Source organism: Gorilla gorilla, chromosome 9 (genome assembly GCF_029281585.2).
Source record: "Gorilla gorilla gorilla isolate KB3781 chromosome 9, NHGRI_mGorGor1-v2.1_pri, whole genome shotgun sequence".
Taxonomy (NCBI): Eukaryota; Metazoa; Chordata; class Mammalia; order Primates; family Hominidae; genus Gorilla; species Gorilla gorilla.
In genome coordinates, this window is record NC_073233.2 from 142,141,392 (window position 1) to 142,158,220 (window position 16,829).

General features: G+C 40.3%; 1 protein-coding gene across 2 annotated transcripts in view; it reads right to left on the reverse strand.

Annotated features, from left to right (window-relative positions):
- NCAPD3 (non-SMC condensin II complex subunit D3) overlaps positions 1–16,829 on the reverse strand; it is a 70,260-nt gene that overhangs the window by 20,557 nt on the left and 32,874 nt on the right. For both annotated transcript variants that reach the window (XM_004052465.5, XM_055356430.2), the window contains exons 18-25: positions 9,641–9,832; positions 9,209–9,306; positions 8,963–9,078; positions 5,419–5,526; positions 3,178–3,292; positions 2,990–3,097; positions 1,553–1,791; positions 640–719 (exon numbers count right to left, since the gene is read on the reverse strand). In XM_004052465.5, the coding sequence (XP_004052513.1) occupies positions 640–719; positions 1,553–1,791; positions 2,990–3,097; positions 3,178–3,292; positions 5,419–5,526; positions 8,963–9,078; positions 9,209–9,306; positions 9,641–9,832 (1,056 nt within the window). The remainder of the gene's footprint in view (positions 1–639; positions 720–1,552; positions 1,792–2,989; positions 3,098–3,177; positions 3,293–5,418; positions 5,527–8,962; positions 9,079–9,208; positions 9,307–9,640; positions 9,833–16,829) is intronic.

Sequence of the window (16,829 nt, forward strand, 5' to 3'; positions counted from 1 at the left end):
AAAAGAATTACTGTTACAACAAACTCTAGGGTAGCAAATTCTATCAGACCATTTCTCAACCTCTTGAAAAAAATCTTTAAAAAAAAAGATGCAAGGATAGAAATTAATAATTGCCAATGTCACTCCCCCATGCCATACAAGTCTGAAGAAATGCCCATTTCCAAGGAGTCTTGTCATCTGTACACTTGATTCCACATTGTGCAATTTCATCTTAATTCCTAGTTTCCTCCTTAAAATTTCTGCAATTAAAGTCTCAGCTCTTTATCAAAATTAACTTTTTTTTTTTTTTTTTGCCTAGAAATTAACAGTGAGTTTCTAGTGGCTGCTACTCTATACAGTGTAATACAGCAAGCATATAATGTTCTTCAAGCTCCTTCAGGAACAGCAAACACTGTCAGCAAGTGCAGTCAATGCTGAGATTATTCAATGATGAATCTAACCATTTTCTTTTAAACTTGTGTGCAAAACAAAGGTTTGTTATATTGCTTAGCATCTTAAAAATCTGCTAATTTTCCTGGCACCTACCGAAAGCTCACTAAATCCTACTTAAGTCTAAACCAATCTGAAAAATAAAGAAATCCAGCATACATCAGAAATGAGGTAAACTGTTGAGTCGTCTGACGTGAGGAAAAGATTTACCTGGCAATGTCTGGGTGTGAATCGATCAGAGTGCTGACAAATCGGAAGAACAGGGAGCCCTTCCATTTCACAAATTCCTCCTGTGCAGAGAGAAGCCGGCATGTTTCAGAGTGCGTCATCATGGGCAAGCCTCACTGTTCCCAGCCACACCCCACCCACCACGCGGTCTGTCCCCGGCACACTGGCTGAGCGCACAGGCACACGCTTCCAAACCGTCGGAATGTAGTGCCAAGGAGTGTACGTGCAGAACAACATCACCCTTCTACCACAGGAGAAAAATGACTCAAAGCACATGGCATTAGAGGGATGGTGCCACCCTCTATTTATAATACGGTTGGTAATACGTGAAAAGATGAGCATACAGAACATACCAGGACAGACGTACAACCTAAGTGAAAGGTGTTCTCCCCATTATAGGCCAAACATGGGCTCTCAGTGTGTATAAAAATATCTAACGCTCTGCAGAGCTCTATAGTTCACTAGGTTCTTCCGCACACGGAAACGTCCCACTGGACTTGCAGAGCCCAGCGCGAACACCATGATCCCCATTTGACGAAGGGAGAAGTTAGCTCTCAGAAATGTGGACTTGTCCAAGTTAAAAAAAGAATAACAGAATTCAAACTAGAACTACTTGTCTACTGAATGTGCTTTTCTCTACATGGTACTTATTTTCAAAATGAAACTTCTCACTGCTTGACAGGATGTCTGAGCAAAGTCCCAAAATGAACATTCACAAGTAACGCCGTTTAGAAGGTTGTGCTGAACATCAGAAGAGTAAAACTCCAGACCAGAGATGAGACAACTATTTTTGGATTCTACTACAAAGCAAGCACATTTCCTATGCTACTCAAATATTCCCTTAAACCAGAAGCAATGGTGAAGGGGAAAGGACAGGTTGAACCCCCCTACGCACCTGCAGGAGATTGGTAAGCAAGATGAGTGTCTGCTTCCGGATGAATGGGTCGGAATCCTTCAGACACATGGAGATGTTGGGAATATACCTGTCCACCATGATGGTGTAGCGAATGCAGAGATCGCACATCACAATGATGACATTGTTGCGGACAGCCACGTCCTCACACACCTCGAGCTCTCGCACCAGGGCTGGGATGCTCTTCTTTGCCAGATCCTCGTGCTGTAAGCACAGCTTACCTGGCACAGAAGACAGGAAGATGTCTCAACTGTATTCTAAATCCTAATTCCATTCCTAAATTTTCTCCAGATACATCTTGCTAATGGCTTCTATTTCATCAAAGTTAAAACATCATGCCCACAATCACAAACAAAAAAAACTAAAGGCAGACAGACCCATCTTGAATATTCGAATAAAAATACCTAAGGAGAAATAAACTCCCCAGGAGTTATATACTATGGGATGTTCCTTTACACTAATAAAATCATCTTCCTTTTAAAGTCAACATTTGAATTTCGCAGTTATCCACTTACCTGGAAAATGATCACCAAAGCCTGAGAGATGAAACATTTTACTCCTGATTATACATATCCTCTACAGATGCTAAATACCCATGCTGAATTTGAAATCTGAGCTGGGTAAATAGGAAAGAATGCATGTCCCCTTTCTTTCTTTCTTTCTTTCTTTCTTACTTTCTTTCTTTCTTTCTTGTTCATAGTTGAAAAGGCTGCTGCGTTTTGTTTGTATGTTTCTTTTGTGCCTGGGAAATGTTTTGCAATTCTTAGGTATTTGAAAAATAACTAATATTACAAAAAAATTAATTAACTTAGGTAGCATGAAATACACACTCACGCTAAAGGAAAAAAAACAAAAACAAAAAAACAAAATACAATTTCCAGCACAGAGGTCAGTGTTTTCAAGGTTAAAAATAATTTGAGTTCATGGAGAAATATGTAAATAGTCATCTAGCCAATTCTGGAAAGTACTAAATAAACCATTTCCTTTTATGGAAAATTTATTTCTTCATTTCCAGAACTCAGTGCAGTGCCTGGCACAGAACAGACTTCGTGGGGCTGCATTATGAATATTAAACAATTACAGGAATATTCAAGTCAAGTGAAGGTCTTGGAAAAAAAATTACAGAAACAGGTATAATTGTAATAAATTAACATAACCCTACTAAAAAACAAAAGCTCCCTCTAGACCCTCCAGAGAGTACCTGAGTCTTGAGGAGTTATCAGCCTGAGGACTCTCATGACCAGCACGCAGTTATGCAGAGCTCAGCACTCAGATCAGAGCCACCTCTAGGAACCACATGGCTGAGAGCAGACACAGACAGGCTCCGCAGCCCCTGACACAGTCCCATGGCTGGGCTTACTTAAGACAACAGCTACACACAGAACGATGTCAAGCCCCATTCTCCCACGCTTTTCTCACCTAAGGTAATGATGGCATGTGCTCTAATCACAGAGGGCATGACAGAACCTCTGACCTGGGAGGGTGGCTGAGACGCTGGGGCCTCACTGCTGCCTTGAGGTGATGGTACTGCAAGGAAGGGAGAGAAAGTTACTGACAGAACCTTGAAACGGCATACGTGCTACAGAGTATGATTTCAAATGCCTTACAATGGTCAGCATCAGCAGACGAAGCCAGGACGGACTGAATCAGAAGGAAGATGCGCTCCTCCACCCTGGCTGGACACAGCTGGGCTATATCCCCTAAGGTAAAAATGTACTTCACCTACAAAGATAATTGGTTTTACAGTAAAAATAAGGCAAAAGAAAAGTGAACTCTAGCTAGATTAAGGACATGTCAATGGAGTATTTCCTTTTATCCCCCAAATTTAAAACAATGTTACTACTTTTCGTTTCATAAAAATACATGGCTATTGTAAAAACTTAGTCACTATGTAATGAAACTCATCCAAAATTAGGGCAAGCATATAATTTTATCACCTAAATCTAGACACATCTGCAAGTAAAAGGGGGTGCTATTAATAATTATTTTGTGAAAATAGGTGTACGCTAGGGTTATCTTGGGTAAACCGGGATACATCTACCTATAACCCTACCACCCAGAGACATCATTATTGTTTTTGTGTATAACTTTTTCAAAGTATTTCTATAGTCACGTGGCTTTATGTTTACTTTTCTTATACACTTACCAAGTATAGTATTTTGAAGTCTGCAATTATTACTTTGAATATTAGGCATCGTTTCATGTCAATATGTATGACACATATGTTTAATGACTATATAAGTATATGCCATTTCAAAACTAGGACTGTCGTCATAACTTACTGCACTATTCCAGTATCAATGAACACTGATGCCGTTTCCCTTTGCTAATGTTTCGATTAGCTCTGGTGAACACCTGTGTATCCTTAGATACTGCTCTCTTTCCTCAGAAGTAAAATCCAAGGTAAAGAGTATATAAAGCTATTTTACATTTTGAAACACATTTTCAAGTTGCCCTCCAGATTATTTTTCTATGTAGACCCCATCCAAAACCTACTCACAGCTGCCACGCTGTGTTTATTCATAACATTCAGTTTAACAATTAAGTAATATTGTTCTTTTTTTAATTACACCCCAAATGGAGGGATGATGCTGAATAGTAAAATGTCAAATAAAAGCTTATTCTAGGGTAAGAAAGCCAATAACAAAATATATGAGTTTAAAAGAATCTTGAAATACTGTATCTCTTCATTAAAAAAAATTTAAGTTCTATTTAAAGAAGCAAGAATGAAACTATGTATATAGGGCAAAACCTCTCCATATATATTTTGACTGAAGAGTAGATTTTGATGACACGGTTAACAGTTGAAAAAAACCTGGGGGAGGAGGGGTGGGGACAAGACTCACTGACCATAGTAAGCATCTTTCTTAATGTGGGCAGAAATGAGAAGAGCAAGACCCTCTAGAAGCCCTGGGCCAAGCCTGTGCTACACTCCCTGGTGCTCTTACCTAAAGCATCCAGGTTCCCACAGTGAGGCTTTGTATTACTGGTCACATGCACAGTAGTGCCTCAGGCTCAATGGTCTTCTCTTTGAACAAATCTAAGCTTGGTCGGTGGTCACTGGGAGTTAGGAGAGCTAGGCCAACAAGCAGAAACTGAACACAGAAAAGACGTGCTCCACTGATTTAAACATATGAGAAAAATGGCCCGTTTTGGTTAAATAATGACCTGTACTGAATGGCATCAAAAAGCAGCTCATTATTTCCTTTACTGGACAGAGTCAGATGCTGGAACCAGAATTACTGCCATACATCTTGTCCCCAGTCAGCCACTGAAATCAGCCCACTGTCCCGTCCTGGCTCATGGGAATTTCTTGCACCGTTTACAGTTTCTAAAGCAGGGGTGCCACGGAAAACAATCTTGGGGCTCCAAGGTCATCTGTGTTCTGAATTGTCAAATCTCTCATTTTATTTCAGTCATTACTTTGCAATTGCTCAGCACTGTTCCCCAGTTCTACTGTCTGATGTTCAAACAGCTCAGAAGACATGTTAAATTTTTAAAAAAGCAAACACACAAACCAAAAACACTATACTCACATTATTATTTCTAAGCTTGACTATACCAACCTTACAACACATACTGTGTTTTCCCTACTGAAATCAGGCTTCTCATAAGACTGAACTAGATGAAGCGTATACCACTGAGTTTCCCCACCGATAACAAGTATATAAGAAAAAAATGAATAGGTTATCAATTTAAAAATATATTCTAAAAAGAGAAAGTAAGCTCTAGGCTAAGACAGCTCTTTCGTTAAAAGCATTTAAAGCGCACATTACAAAGTCATCTTTAATAAAACCTCACGGATAAAATGGAAGCGAAAAGAATAGTCAGGAAAAGCAGTCGCTTACCAACAGGTCTTCGTCCATATTCCCTGTTCCATTCTCCTTGAGAACGATGTTGGAGAGGCGGTGCTCGCAGGTGGAGAGTACATCCCCACACACCCGCGTCAGCAATTTCTACGGCAAGTCAAAAGTCATCTCTGAAGGGCCCCGCACATCTCCCAGACTACCCATGAAACACCATGTTCTCAGAAGAAACTATGATCTTCAAATGGATAGGCTGTAGGGGTGCTTCCTAGCTTTCCTCTTTCCCACAATTTGTCCAAAACCACAATGACATGCATTTAAGCAATCTAGCCATGAGTACTAGCTAAGTGGAATTTATAGAGAACGGTGTATATGTCATCTTTCTTTTTACATTTGCCCTATAAGAGCAAAAGGCCAAATATTTACAATGACCCCATGTAGTAATTTGTAAGAGATCTATAATAGTAGTGCTCCTCCAAAAATACAGAAATAAGCTGTAGTTTTGCTGCCATATACAGATGATGAATTAACTACTGTGATAAACATTTTTTAAAGACATAAAATAGAGTTGCTACTCTTCTGAAATTTATGCATTAGGGACAAGTGTTCCGTGTCTCTCACTGATTACAATAACTTCAAGGGGTGACTTCTAGTGCACATTGGACTGTTCCTCTATGCCAAGGAAGAGAGAGAGCTCCCAACCACATTCTAGAATTCTTGGACCTCATTTTCTGTAGGAAACCATTCCAAAACACCTAGGTTGAGCTAAGGGCCTCCACCCCCTTGCTTCCATGTTACCCGATGCCGACTTTTCTTTTAGGAATGATGACATTATGTTGAAATTATCTGCTGATGTGCATGCACCTCCCCTACTCCTCTGTAGTGCCTTAGGAAGGGACCTGTGTTAACCATCATCCAGTGCCTGGCAAGCCACACTATGAGCAATGTTTTCAGTCTGACTTGCCCTAATGTGTCTTGAAACTATTGCCTTTATTACTTCTAAAAGAACTATTGCATTTAAAATTTTAATAGATTGCACAACCTGGACCACAACATTGGCCCAAAGAGTTTCTGCAATTCTTATGCTTGATCCCAATGAGGCCAGAATCCGGGTACTAGGACTAGTAAGTTTCGGTATCACAGAATCTGGGAAGGCTGACAAGGCCACCCAATCCTGGCATTCTCTCCACATGGCAGCCTGTTCCAAGTTCTTGTCCAGCTTCTCCTGAATACCTCCAATAACAGGGGACATGCTCTGGGGCAAGCCCACCATTTTGGGCAGACCTCAGTAAGTTTTCTCTGCAGTTCACCAAAATTTATAATTTCCATTCATTGGTCCAGATAGGTTGTCTGGGAATACCAAATAAATCCAGTTCTTTTATCTGAAAGTCCTTCATAAATTTGAATTTAGCTAGGCAGCCTACCGTCCCCAACCCTTCCCTTCTCCATGCTGAAGACCCCAGGCCCTTCTGCAGTTCCTTACATAATTTGCTTTGTGATGCCCTTATTTAACTGCTCTCCTCCAGTTATATTCAATTTCATCAACACTTCTCTGTAAATTTGTCACTGATACTGAATTATCAGCCAGCACACAGGACCACTGCTCCTCTTGTTCTAGACACTATTTCTACTGATACAAGATCTCATCAATTTCTTAATGACAGTCACAAAACAGATAACAAAAATGCCCAAAGACCACAGTCCTTTCATATATACTGCTGCTGAGCTATACCTTTGGGTAATCTGTTGCTCTCAGTAAAATAAATGATATTCACTTACAGAGAAAAGAAAAGGAGAAGTGTGTTTAGGGGAAACAAGCGGGTCACATGGATTGAAAATATCCTAACATTCCAGACAATCTCAGGGCCTTGCTCCTCTGTCAACCACCAAGTGAGGTTGTGTCGGCACATTAAAACCGTGGCGGTCTTTGCTAATGCAGTAGTAAGCCCCACCCGCTTCCAGCTCTCAGTGTCTAACCTGAAGACAGTTCTTGCCTTCCTCATAGGCTCTCATGACAATGTAACCACCGTCCTAATGGCCCTGGGCCAGCAGCAAGCGGCAGATGACTTCCTAGGCCCTGACTGCGCGCTGTACACATGATTCTTTTTCCAACCAGTGCTGGTGAAAAGAAAATTAGGAAAAAGTCAGAGGCCTTAGTTCTAGTCCCAGCTCTGCCGGTAATTAAGTTGTGTACCACTGAGCCTGGAAGGCTTGCGGTTTCATAGTCTGTAACGTAAATTCCTCCCTGATCACTCTTTCCTCAGTCTTACCACGTCTGTAATCCCAGCACTTTGGGAGGCTGAAGCAGGCGATCACTTGAGATCAGGAGTTTGAGACCAGCCTGGCCAACATGGTGAAACCCTGTCTCTACTAAAAATACAAAAATTAGCTGGGCCTGATGGCATGTGCCTGTAATCCCAGCTACTCGGGAGGCTGAGGCACGAGAATTGCTTGAACCTGGGAGGCGGAGGTTACAGTGAGCTGAGATTGCGCCACTGTACTCCAGCCTGGGTGACAGAGTGAGACTCCATTTCAAAAATAAAAATAAAAGTTTCTCATATAATTTCTTGGGTCTTGAGATAAAGGGTTAGAAAAATCAAATAATGCAAGTATCCCTTTCATCAATAAAACAGCTTAAATATAGATACCAGAAAAACACCAGGCACCATTTCATAAGAAATAGGTCAACAGTCTTAAGTCCCCAGCAAAAAAGTTACAATCACTGTTTTAGTTGATCTGTTAGAAGTAGAAAATGTAACATCTTAAGGAAGGGCTTTCTCTAATGAACTTGGTCAAGAAAAGGAAACACAGGAAGGTAGTTGGGGAGATCAGCTGAAGCCATCATTTTCTTTTATTCTGGAAAACTTAAATATATCCCAGCAATTATTTAATTTTTGTTTTCTGTAGCCATTATTAATAACCCCAGCTCTACATTTTTTCATTATGATTGGTACTAAGAGTGTATCTCATGATAAAAACAGAATAAATATATGTTAATAAAATTATTTCTTCAGTTACTGGTATGCATACCTTTTAAGGAGTCAAAGTACCTCTCTGCCTCCCAGAAATCACTGATGTGGATTTCTGTTTATATAAAAACACTAGCTGTAGGCTGTAGGCAACTGTGGGGACATGATACCAACAAGAGATATTTGAGTAGTGTAACCTCATAGTAACAGGACAGGCATGTCCAAGATTATGACTTATCAAAAGGTCAGAAACCTGTTCTGGAGGGAACTTCCTGCTTAAGTGGAAAATTGTCTGTAAGTGTTCTTGGAATGAGAGTGGAAGTCAAGGAGAAAGACAACCTTGCAGAATTCTCCCCAGGAATGCTTACCTAAAGACACTCGCACCTGCGCTCAAGGCAGTGGCCATCTAAGGGTGCCATGTCTGTTCGGCAGCTAAACCTTCCTGGGGAATGTCAACTGCTAGTTATGTAAACCTTGCCTTGTTGCGGCAATAGCTGCTGGGGACATCCTTACACGTCCTCTTATTTATAGAGAATGCGCCTCACACTTCAAAACACATACAGTAACATCCTAAGCTCAAATAAGTCAGAAACATGTCAGGGAAAGTCTGGCCATACCTGCTCCTCTGCTGGTGTCTCTGCAGATGCTCTACAAAGCCTCTGCAAGGCGTCAACAGCTGAACTGATCACCTCTAGAGACCACTGAAATCCATTCAGCTTACACTTGACAGCATCTATGAAGGAAGTCAAAACCCCTGAAGTTCAACTGCTTAAATATATTCAGGTATATATATATATATACACACACACACCTGAAATGAACAGCAATGCATTTTCACATAAGATTCTCCAGCAGACACTCACCAGTCACTTTGTCCCGGGTGCTCTTAGGAAGATGCTTTGCAATATGCCCAATCACACACAAAATATGTCCTAAGGTGTTTGAATTGGGATTCTGCTGACTAGAGAAAGGGCAGGAGAAATATGAAGGGAGAAGCAAGTTAAACACTGCTGCCAACAAAGGCCTTTCTTCTGGATTATTAACACTGGAGGAAGCAGGGTAGGTAGCATGGCTTAAGAGTCAAGCTGTGGGAACATCAAGGCACTTAATGTACTTGGACAAAGGGGAAATGGGTGAAACATGATTCTTATTTTTTTCATGCTTGTTTTTATACCAGGTTTTAAACAGAAGGTCTCTGTATATGAATAGCTATGAAAAAGCTCACTTCCTTAAGCCTTGGCCTTTGTTTCTAAGACTCTTCAGTGTCATTACTGGTTAAATTAGAAGATACAAACCTGCTGATTTTCTCCCAAGACTGTATTATTCTGCTGTAGTCCAGCTTGCGTGAGGAGCCAGCAATCTTGGAGAGCAGCATCCAGGCAGGTGCCGAATGTTCCGTGCCAGTGTGAGATATTACATTGTTTATAAAAGTGGGTGAGAATTTTTCTTTCTTGGACCAGATATGAAAAGCCTTATTTAAATATCGGCTGGAAAAAAAAAAGATAGAAAAGCAGAATTGCAACTGTAAATATACAAAATGATTCAGATGGGAGCCTCACTGAGAGGGTATCAACTTCTGCTGCTCCAGGACTCACGTGGCACAAGAAACTTATATGCAGACGTTCCTAATTAGTGGCGTGTCTGATACCAAACTAGGTATCTTTTAAATTTTTATTATTCTACTATCAGTTATATTCATTTTTCCCCTCATAAAATATTCCTTAAAGTAAAGAATAAAATTTCACAATTCATTTGAGACTCTTCTTATCCTCCTCCCCTCCAAAATTTCTACATAACTGCATGGGGTCAGTTACAGATACATCCAGAGCTTACACAGTTACAGTGACAAAAATTAGTAACATTGTCCTTTTTTTTTTTTTTTTTTTTTCTTGAGATGGAGTCTCACTCTGTCGCCCAGGCTGGAGTGCAGTGGCGCGATCTCGGCTAACTGCGAGCTCCACCTCCCGGGTTCACGCCATTCTCCTGCCTCAGCCTCCCGAGTAGCTGGGACTACATGGCAGGATTGTAAATGACAACCTAACAATTAAATATGATGATATTAAATGAGCTAAAATATGCAATAACTTAATACCACTCAGAAATAGATATTTCAAACCTTTTCAAAATAAAATACAATGATTCTGATGTACTAAAGTGTTTGTGTTATATTACTAGTTTTTGAGACAGGGTCTCACTCTGTCACCCAGGCTGGATCACAGTAGTATGATCACAGCTCTCTGTGTAGCCTCCACCTCCTGGGTTCAATCAATCCTCTTCCCTCAGCCTCCAGAGTAGCTGAGACTACAGGCATGGTCACCATACCTGGCTAATTTCTCTCTCTCTGTCTGTCTTTCTTGAGACAGGGTCTCACTATGTTGGCTAGACTGGTCTTGAACTTCTGGGCCCAAGCCATCCTGTCTTGGCCTCCCAAAGTACTGAGATTATAGTTGTGAGCCACTGTGCCTGGCTGTCACTGTTGTTTTAGAACTATCTCTTATTTTACTTCTTCCCAAGTCACTGAATGGGATCATATGATTCATGAGACAATGCCATATTATATATTTAAATGAAGAGAAAAATACACTTCTTCCCTTGATTAATTTTTCTTAGACTTCTGGGAAAACACATACACATACATACACACACGCGAACATTAGGAATTCCTCATTAAACTGTTTTTAGAAGGGAAATTCTCAAAACATACAGAACAAGGTAACTATAACAAAATAAACACATCTATATACCATAATAAGCATATGCATATAAATGAAGTTTTGCTAATATATCAGCTGATTAAAAATCCATCCACAGATGTCAAGTCTTACTACAGTTAGCTTACAACATGATTTATGTCTGATTTATGTCCAAATACCGCAAGATATAAGCAATGAACAAATATTTTTAAATTTATTTAAAAATAATTATATAAAATATTAAGTAATGTTTATTATATGTAGCCAACAGAATGGGGAAAAAATCCTCTGAACTTGCAGAAATCTCAAACTTGGCTCCTCTTTGACAACTCCCAGCCCTCCACTCCCAGCCAGCCTCCCAGCCCAGCTGAGGGCCACAGCCATTCCCCACCTTGGCAGACTGTGACCCAACACACTAACTTCTATCTTAGTACCAAAACCAACGGCCATGCTTCAGGCCCGTCTCCATGGCCTCCACCAGAGGTTACTGACTACTCTTGCGCTGAGACTCTGGTCCACCAGTTGGATCTCTATTCATCTCCTTTAACTAATTCCTGTCTTCTAATAACTAATTGCTGATTTGAAAAGCTCTATTCTTAGTCCTCTTATCTCCAACCTAACTCTGGGTGACCTCATGCATTACCAAGAGCTCCCAACTGAGGTGTGACAAAGCATTCAAGTTGAAGCTGGGCTTCCATCTCCAGCACTCCCTCTGTCCTCGACCTGCCCGACCTCTGCTCTCCACACCTCAGTCAACGGCAATTGATTCAGGCATTTTCCTGAGATTTTGTAGAGCCTTCTGGCCTCTGAGCTTTTGCATGACTATTTCGTTCCTGGTAACCCTTACTACTCTGGCTGCTGAATTCCTACACATTCCCAAATATTCTGCCCACGCCACTACTTCTGGGAAGCCACCCTAAGCCAGAAGAAGAAAGAAAGAGGACAGGAAGAGGACAAAGAGGAAGAAATAATCACCAAAATGCCAGGTGCCCTTCCTCTGTTCTCCTGTAGCTCCCTTTCCACTAAAATTGTGACTTGCTTTTGTCTATTTCACTAGACCAAGAGCAACTGGAGGAGAGGAAGTGCACTGAACTATTCTGTGAATCTCCAGCACTTAGAACCAGTCCTGGAAAATGAAGTCCTCAAAATATGTTTGTTCAGTTGAATAAAATATTTCCTCTTCCAACTCCTCCAAACCTCAGGCTCAGCTTTCATCACCTCTACCATTCCCTCCTATAGGGCCTTTACACAGGTGATGAAGTTAAAACGTGGCTGTTAGGGTGGGCCCTAACCCAAGCTCAAGGTAAGAGGTGAAGCCAGTTGGACTTCCTGGGTCAAGTGGGGACATGGAGAACTTTTCTGTCTAGCTAGAGGATTGTAAGCGCACCAATCAGCACTCTGTGTCTAGCTAAAGGATTGTAAATGCACCAATCAGCACTCTGTAAAAATGCACCAATCAGTGCTCTGTGCCCAGCTAAAGGATTATAAATGCACCAATTAGCACTCTGTAAAAACACACCAGTCAGCACTCCATGTCTAGCTAAAGGATTGTAAATGTACCAATCAGCACTCTGTAAAAACGTACCAATCAGCACGCTGTGTCTAGCTACAGGATTGTAAATGCACCAATCAGCACTCTGTAAAATGGACCAATTAGCAGGACATGGGCGGGGCCAAATAAGGGAATAAAAGCTGGCCACTCGAGCCAGCAGCAGCAACCCGCTCGGGTCCCCTTGCACGCTGTGGAAGCTTTGTTCTTTCGCTCTTCACAGTAAATCTTACTGCTGCTCACTCTTTGGGTCTGCACTGCCTTTATGAACTGTAACACTCACCGCAAGGGTCTGCGGCTTCATTCCTGAAGTCAGTGAGATCACAAACCCACCAGGAGGAACAAACAACTCCGGACGTGCCACCTTTAAGAGCTGTAACACTCACTACGAAGGTCTGCGGCCTCACTCCTGAAGTCAGTGAGACCACGAACCCACCAGAAGGAAGAAACTCCAGGCACATCCGAACATCTGAAGGAACAAACTCTGGACACACCATCTTTAAGAGCTGTAACACGCGTCGCGACGGTCTGCGGCTTTATTCTTGAAGTCAGCTAGACCAAGAACCCACCAGAAGGAATAAATTCCGGACACAAAGGGTATCCTTATAAGAAGAAACGCGGACACAGAATGAGACACCAGGGATGTGCGTGAGGTCACAGCCAAGGAGAGAAGCCTCAGGAGACACCCACTCTCCTGGCACCATGATCTCAAATTTCTACCTTCCAGAACTGTGAGAAAATAAATTTCTGTTGTTCAAGCCACCTACTCTGTGGTGTTTTGTTATGGTGGCCCTAGCAAATTAATACAAAGAGCTGTATCAATTAAAACTTTAGACTAAAAAATGCCTATATAGAACTGTGCCCTTTAAAAAATACTAATACATTCTGAATACTGTTTTTGAATGTATACTGAACAAGACATTTGTAGTTGTATCATCCATTTCATCATTAATATTATTTATTTGTACCTTTTTTCTTGTCATATCTCGGCAGAAGTTTATCTTTTCCATTAGGCTTTTTGAAGACTGTTTTTCTTTCCCAGTTTTTAAATTTCTAAATTTTAGCATTTCTTTTCTTCAAGTTTATTCAATGACTTTTTGTAACTTCTTAAATTGAACCTTTAGCTCATCAGTTTTCAGTCCTTTTCCTTTTCTAATACACATTTAACGTTACACATTTCCTTCTAAGTACTCCATTAAATGCATTCTACAAGTTTTGGCACATATTCAGTTCCAAAAATCTTCCAATTCACTGGTCTTTGACCTTCAAGTTATTTAGAAGTATCTTTTTTATTCTTCAAATGCTCTTTTTTGAGGTTTTCCTCTACTACTTATTGTATAATGCTCAGAGAACAGTATCCTATTAATACAGAATTGTTGATATTTAAGACTGACTATGAAGTTGTACATAATCAATTTTTATAAATGGTTCACATAAGCTTAGAAATGTGTGCTAATTGGGCATGGGGTTTTATACATATCCTTTAGGAACACATAACTCTTCCAGGTATAATTCCTTTATCATTATAAGTAACTTTCTTTACAACTGATGACATTTTCCGTTAAATTCTATTTGACTCTATTTTAAATTCTATTCTATTTGATACGGCCTTCTTTTTGCATTATTTTTCTAGTAACCTTTTTCTTACTTTCAGCATTTCTGGTAATTTTATTTTAGGTGTGGCTCTTATAAACAGTATGTAGTTGGATTTTGGTTTTTATATCCAAAGATTTTGTCCACTAACTGTTAAATGGAAGTCATTTACATTTATAGAGATTACTGACCTATTGGATTAATTCACCCTTTTATTTTATGATTTCGATATACCATGCTTTTTATTTCCTTCTCATTTTTTAACCTCACTTCTGTTCTGTGTTTTCTTGCACTGAACTTTCTTCAGTGTTACTTCTGTTCTACTGGCTCAGAAGTTACATACGACTATCCCTGGTTGTCTGCAGTGTTAACTCGAGTTTAATGCCAATCAGCATCTCTAGTCTCCTCCTATCCAATGCTAGAAATGCAAGTAAATGCACCCTCCAGCTCATCCTACATACTTTTTTATATTTTAGCTTCACCTTGCTTTCAGTCATCCCAGTTAATCATCCTCATATCATTGTTGTTACTGATTTTTAATGGCTATGCTTAATTTAGATTTATCTATGTGTTTATCGATTTCTTAGCAACTTTTCCTTCTCATTCCTCCCTTCTGAATTCAGTTTCCATCCTTCTGAAGTACATCCTTTTTATTTTTTTGAGATGAGGTCTTGCTCTGTCGCCCAGGCTGGAGTGCAGTGGTGCAATTACGGCTCACTGCAGCCTCCACCTCCTGCGCTGAAGCGATCATCCCACCACAGCCTCCCAAGTAGCTGGGACTACAGGCGTGCGCCACCACAAATGGCCTTTTTTGTAGAGACAAGGTCTCACCACATTGCCAGGGATGACCTCAAACTTCTGGTCTTAAGCAGTTCTCCCACCTCACCCTCCCAGAGTGCTGGGAATATAGCCGGGCCTGAAGTACATCCTTCATAGATGGCCCTTTAGTGGAGAGGTAGTGGTGAAAAACACCCTTGGTTTTCTGCTCGTCTCAATATGGCTTTATTTTACCCTGTATGTTGAATAATATGTTGGGTGCAAGATTCTAACTTCATGTGAACAAGTTTTGTTTCAAATGTTTTTGAGACATTTAGAATTGTCGACTACTTGCTTTGCTTGAAATCCTCACTCCCTGTTTCCATTTGAATAATTTTCTCCTAGTTGTTCCTCTACCTCTTCATACTTCTGAATTCTTTTGACATGGCTGTCTTCCTCTGCTGAAGCCTTCAATGCACATCTTCTGCAAGGTTCCTCTTCTAAACTTGCATTTTTTCTTACTCATTTTATAATCTCCTTAAGCAGTTTCATCCACAACCTGATTCCAGGTTTAATAATGAGCCCATGTTTGTTTGTTTGTTTTAGTGTCTCCTTAAAGACCTCTGAAATAAATGAATACCAAAAATAAGACAAAATTTTAAGCAACACTGGAAAATAAGAAGAGTTGCCATGAAATCAGAAGTCAAGGGTAATTTCAGAAAATGTGCAGCACGTGAGTTCTGGGCCACTTTTTTTCAAGTATTAGCCAACTTGGGCAGACGTGGCTATCACCTACAATGATAAACAGAGATTGCATGGTGGTTACACAGGCATACTCTCTTTGTGATATTTACTGACCTTATGGTTTGTGTACTTTTCTAGACATGCTATACTTCAATACAAAAGTTTTTATCAAGAAAAATAAATTTTAAAACCTCCCAACAGCTTCTCAGGAGCTGGAGAAGGCCTTTCCTGCTTTTTTGCAAAGAATGACTACTACCTTTCATTACATTAACATGAATTAATACATTGAGCATGCATAAGGAGGTATCTCTAAGAAAAGTGAAAAAGCAGTAGACTCTATTATTAGCTAAATCTCTCCATTCCAGAAATCTCAGGAAAGCATAGGGTGGGTAGAGGCTGAGTATCACTTATCTGAAATGCTTGGGACCAGAAGTGTTTTGGATTTTGGAATATCTGCCTATACTTAATGAGATACCTTGGGGATGGAACCAAAGTCTCATATACACCTTATATGCACAGCCTGAAGGTGATTTTATTTTTCGCTTGGGGATGCTGAACAGACTGTATGCTGTGAGCCTGCATTCTGACTGTGACCCATCTCATGCGGTCAGGTGTGAGATTTTCCACTTGTGGCATCATGCTGACATTCAGAAAGTTTCAGCTTCCAGAGCATGTTTGGATTTTAGATTTTTGGATTACGGATGCTCAACCTGTACTGAGAAAACCATGAAGAGATCTTAGAGTACAATGGCTGCTCTTACAAATCAGGAAACTAAGGCTCAGAGAAAGTGATTTTTGCCAAGGCTGCAGAATGGTATTTTTTGATACTAAATCTATTTTCTTTCTACCGCATGATGATTCCTCCATCACAGATCCTAACTCCTAAATACAATATTCACTGTACAGTGTATGTTCAATAAATGTTATCAAAGGGGAAAAAGCCTGCAGCGTTAGTTAAGTCAATTAATCCAATAAGGTGTTAAAAACAGTTTAACTTGCAGGAGCTAGGAAGTCATCCTTCATGATAACCAGTATTGGGGAAAGGTGATATTAATATGTATCTTCATCAGTGTTGTCTACTACATATGAAGACACCAAAATCTGAAACTGGAAAGCGTCAGACAGATGCAAAGGAACTGACCAAACAGG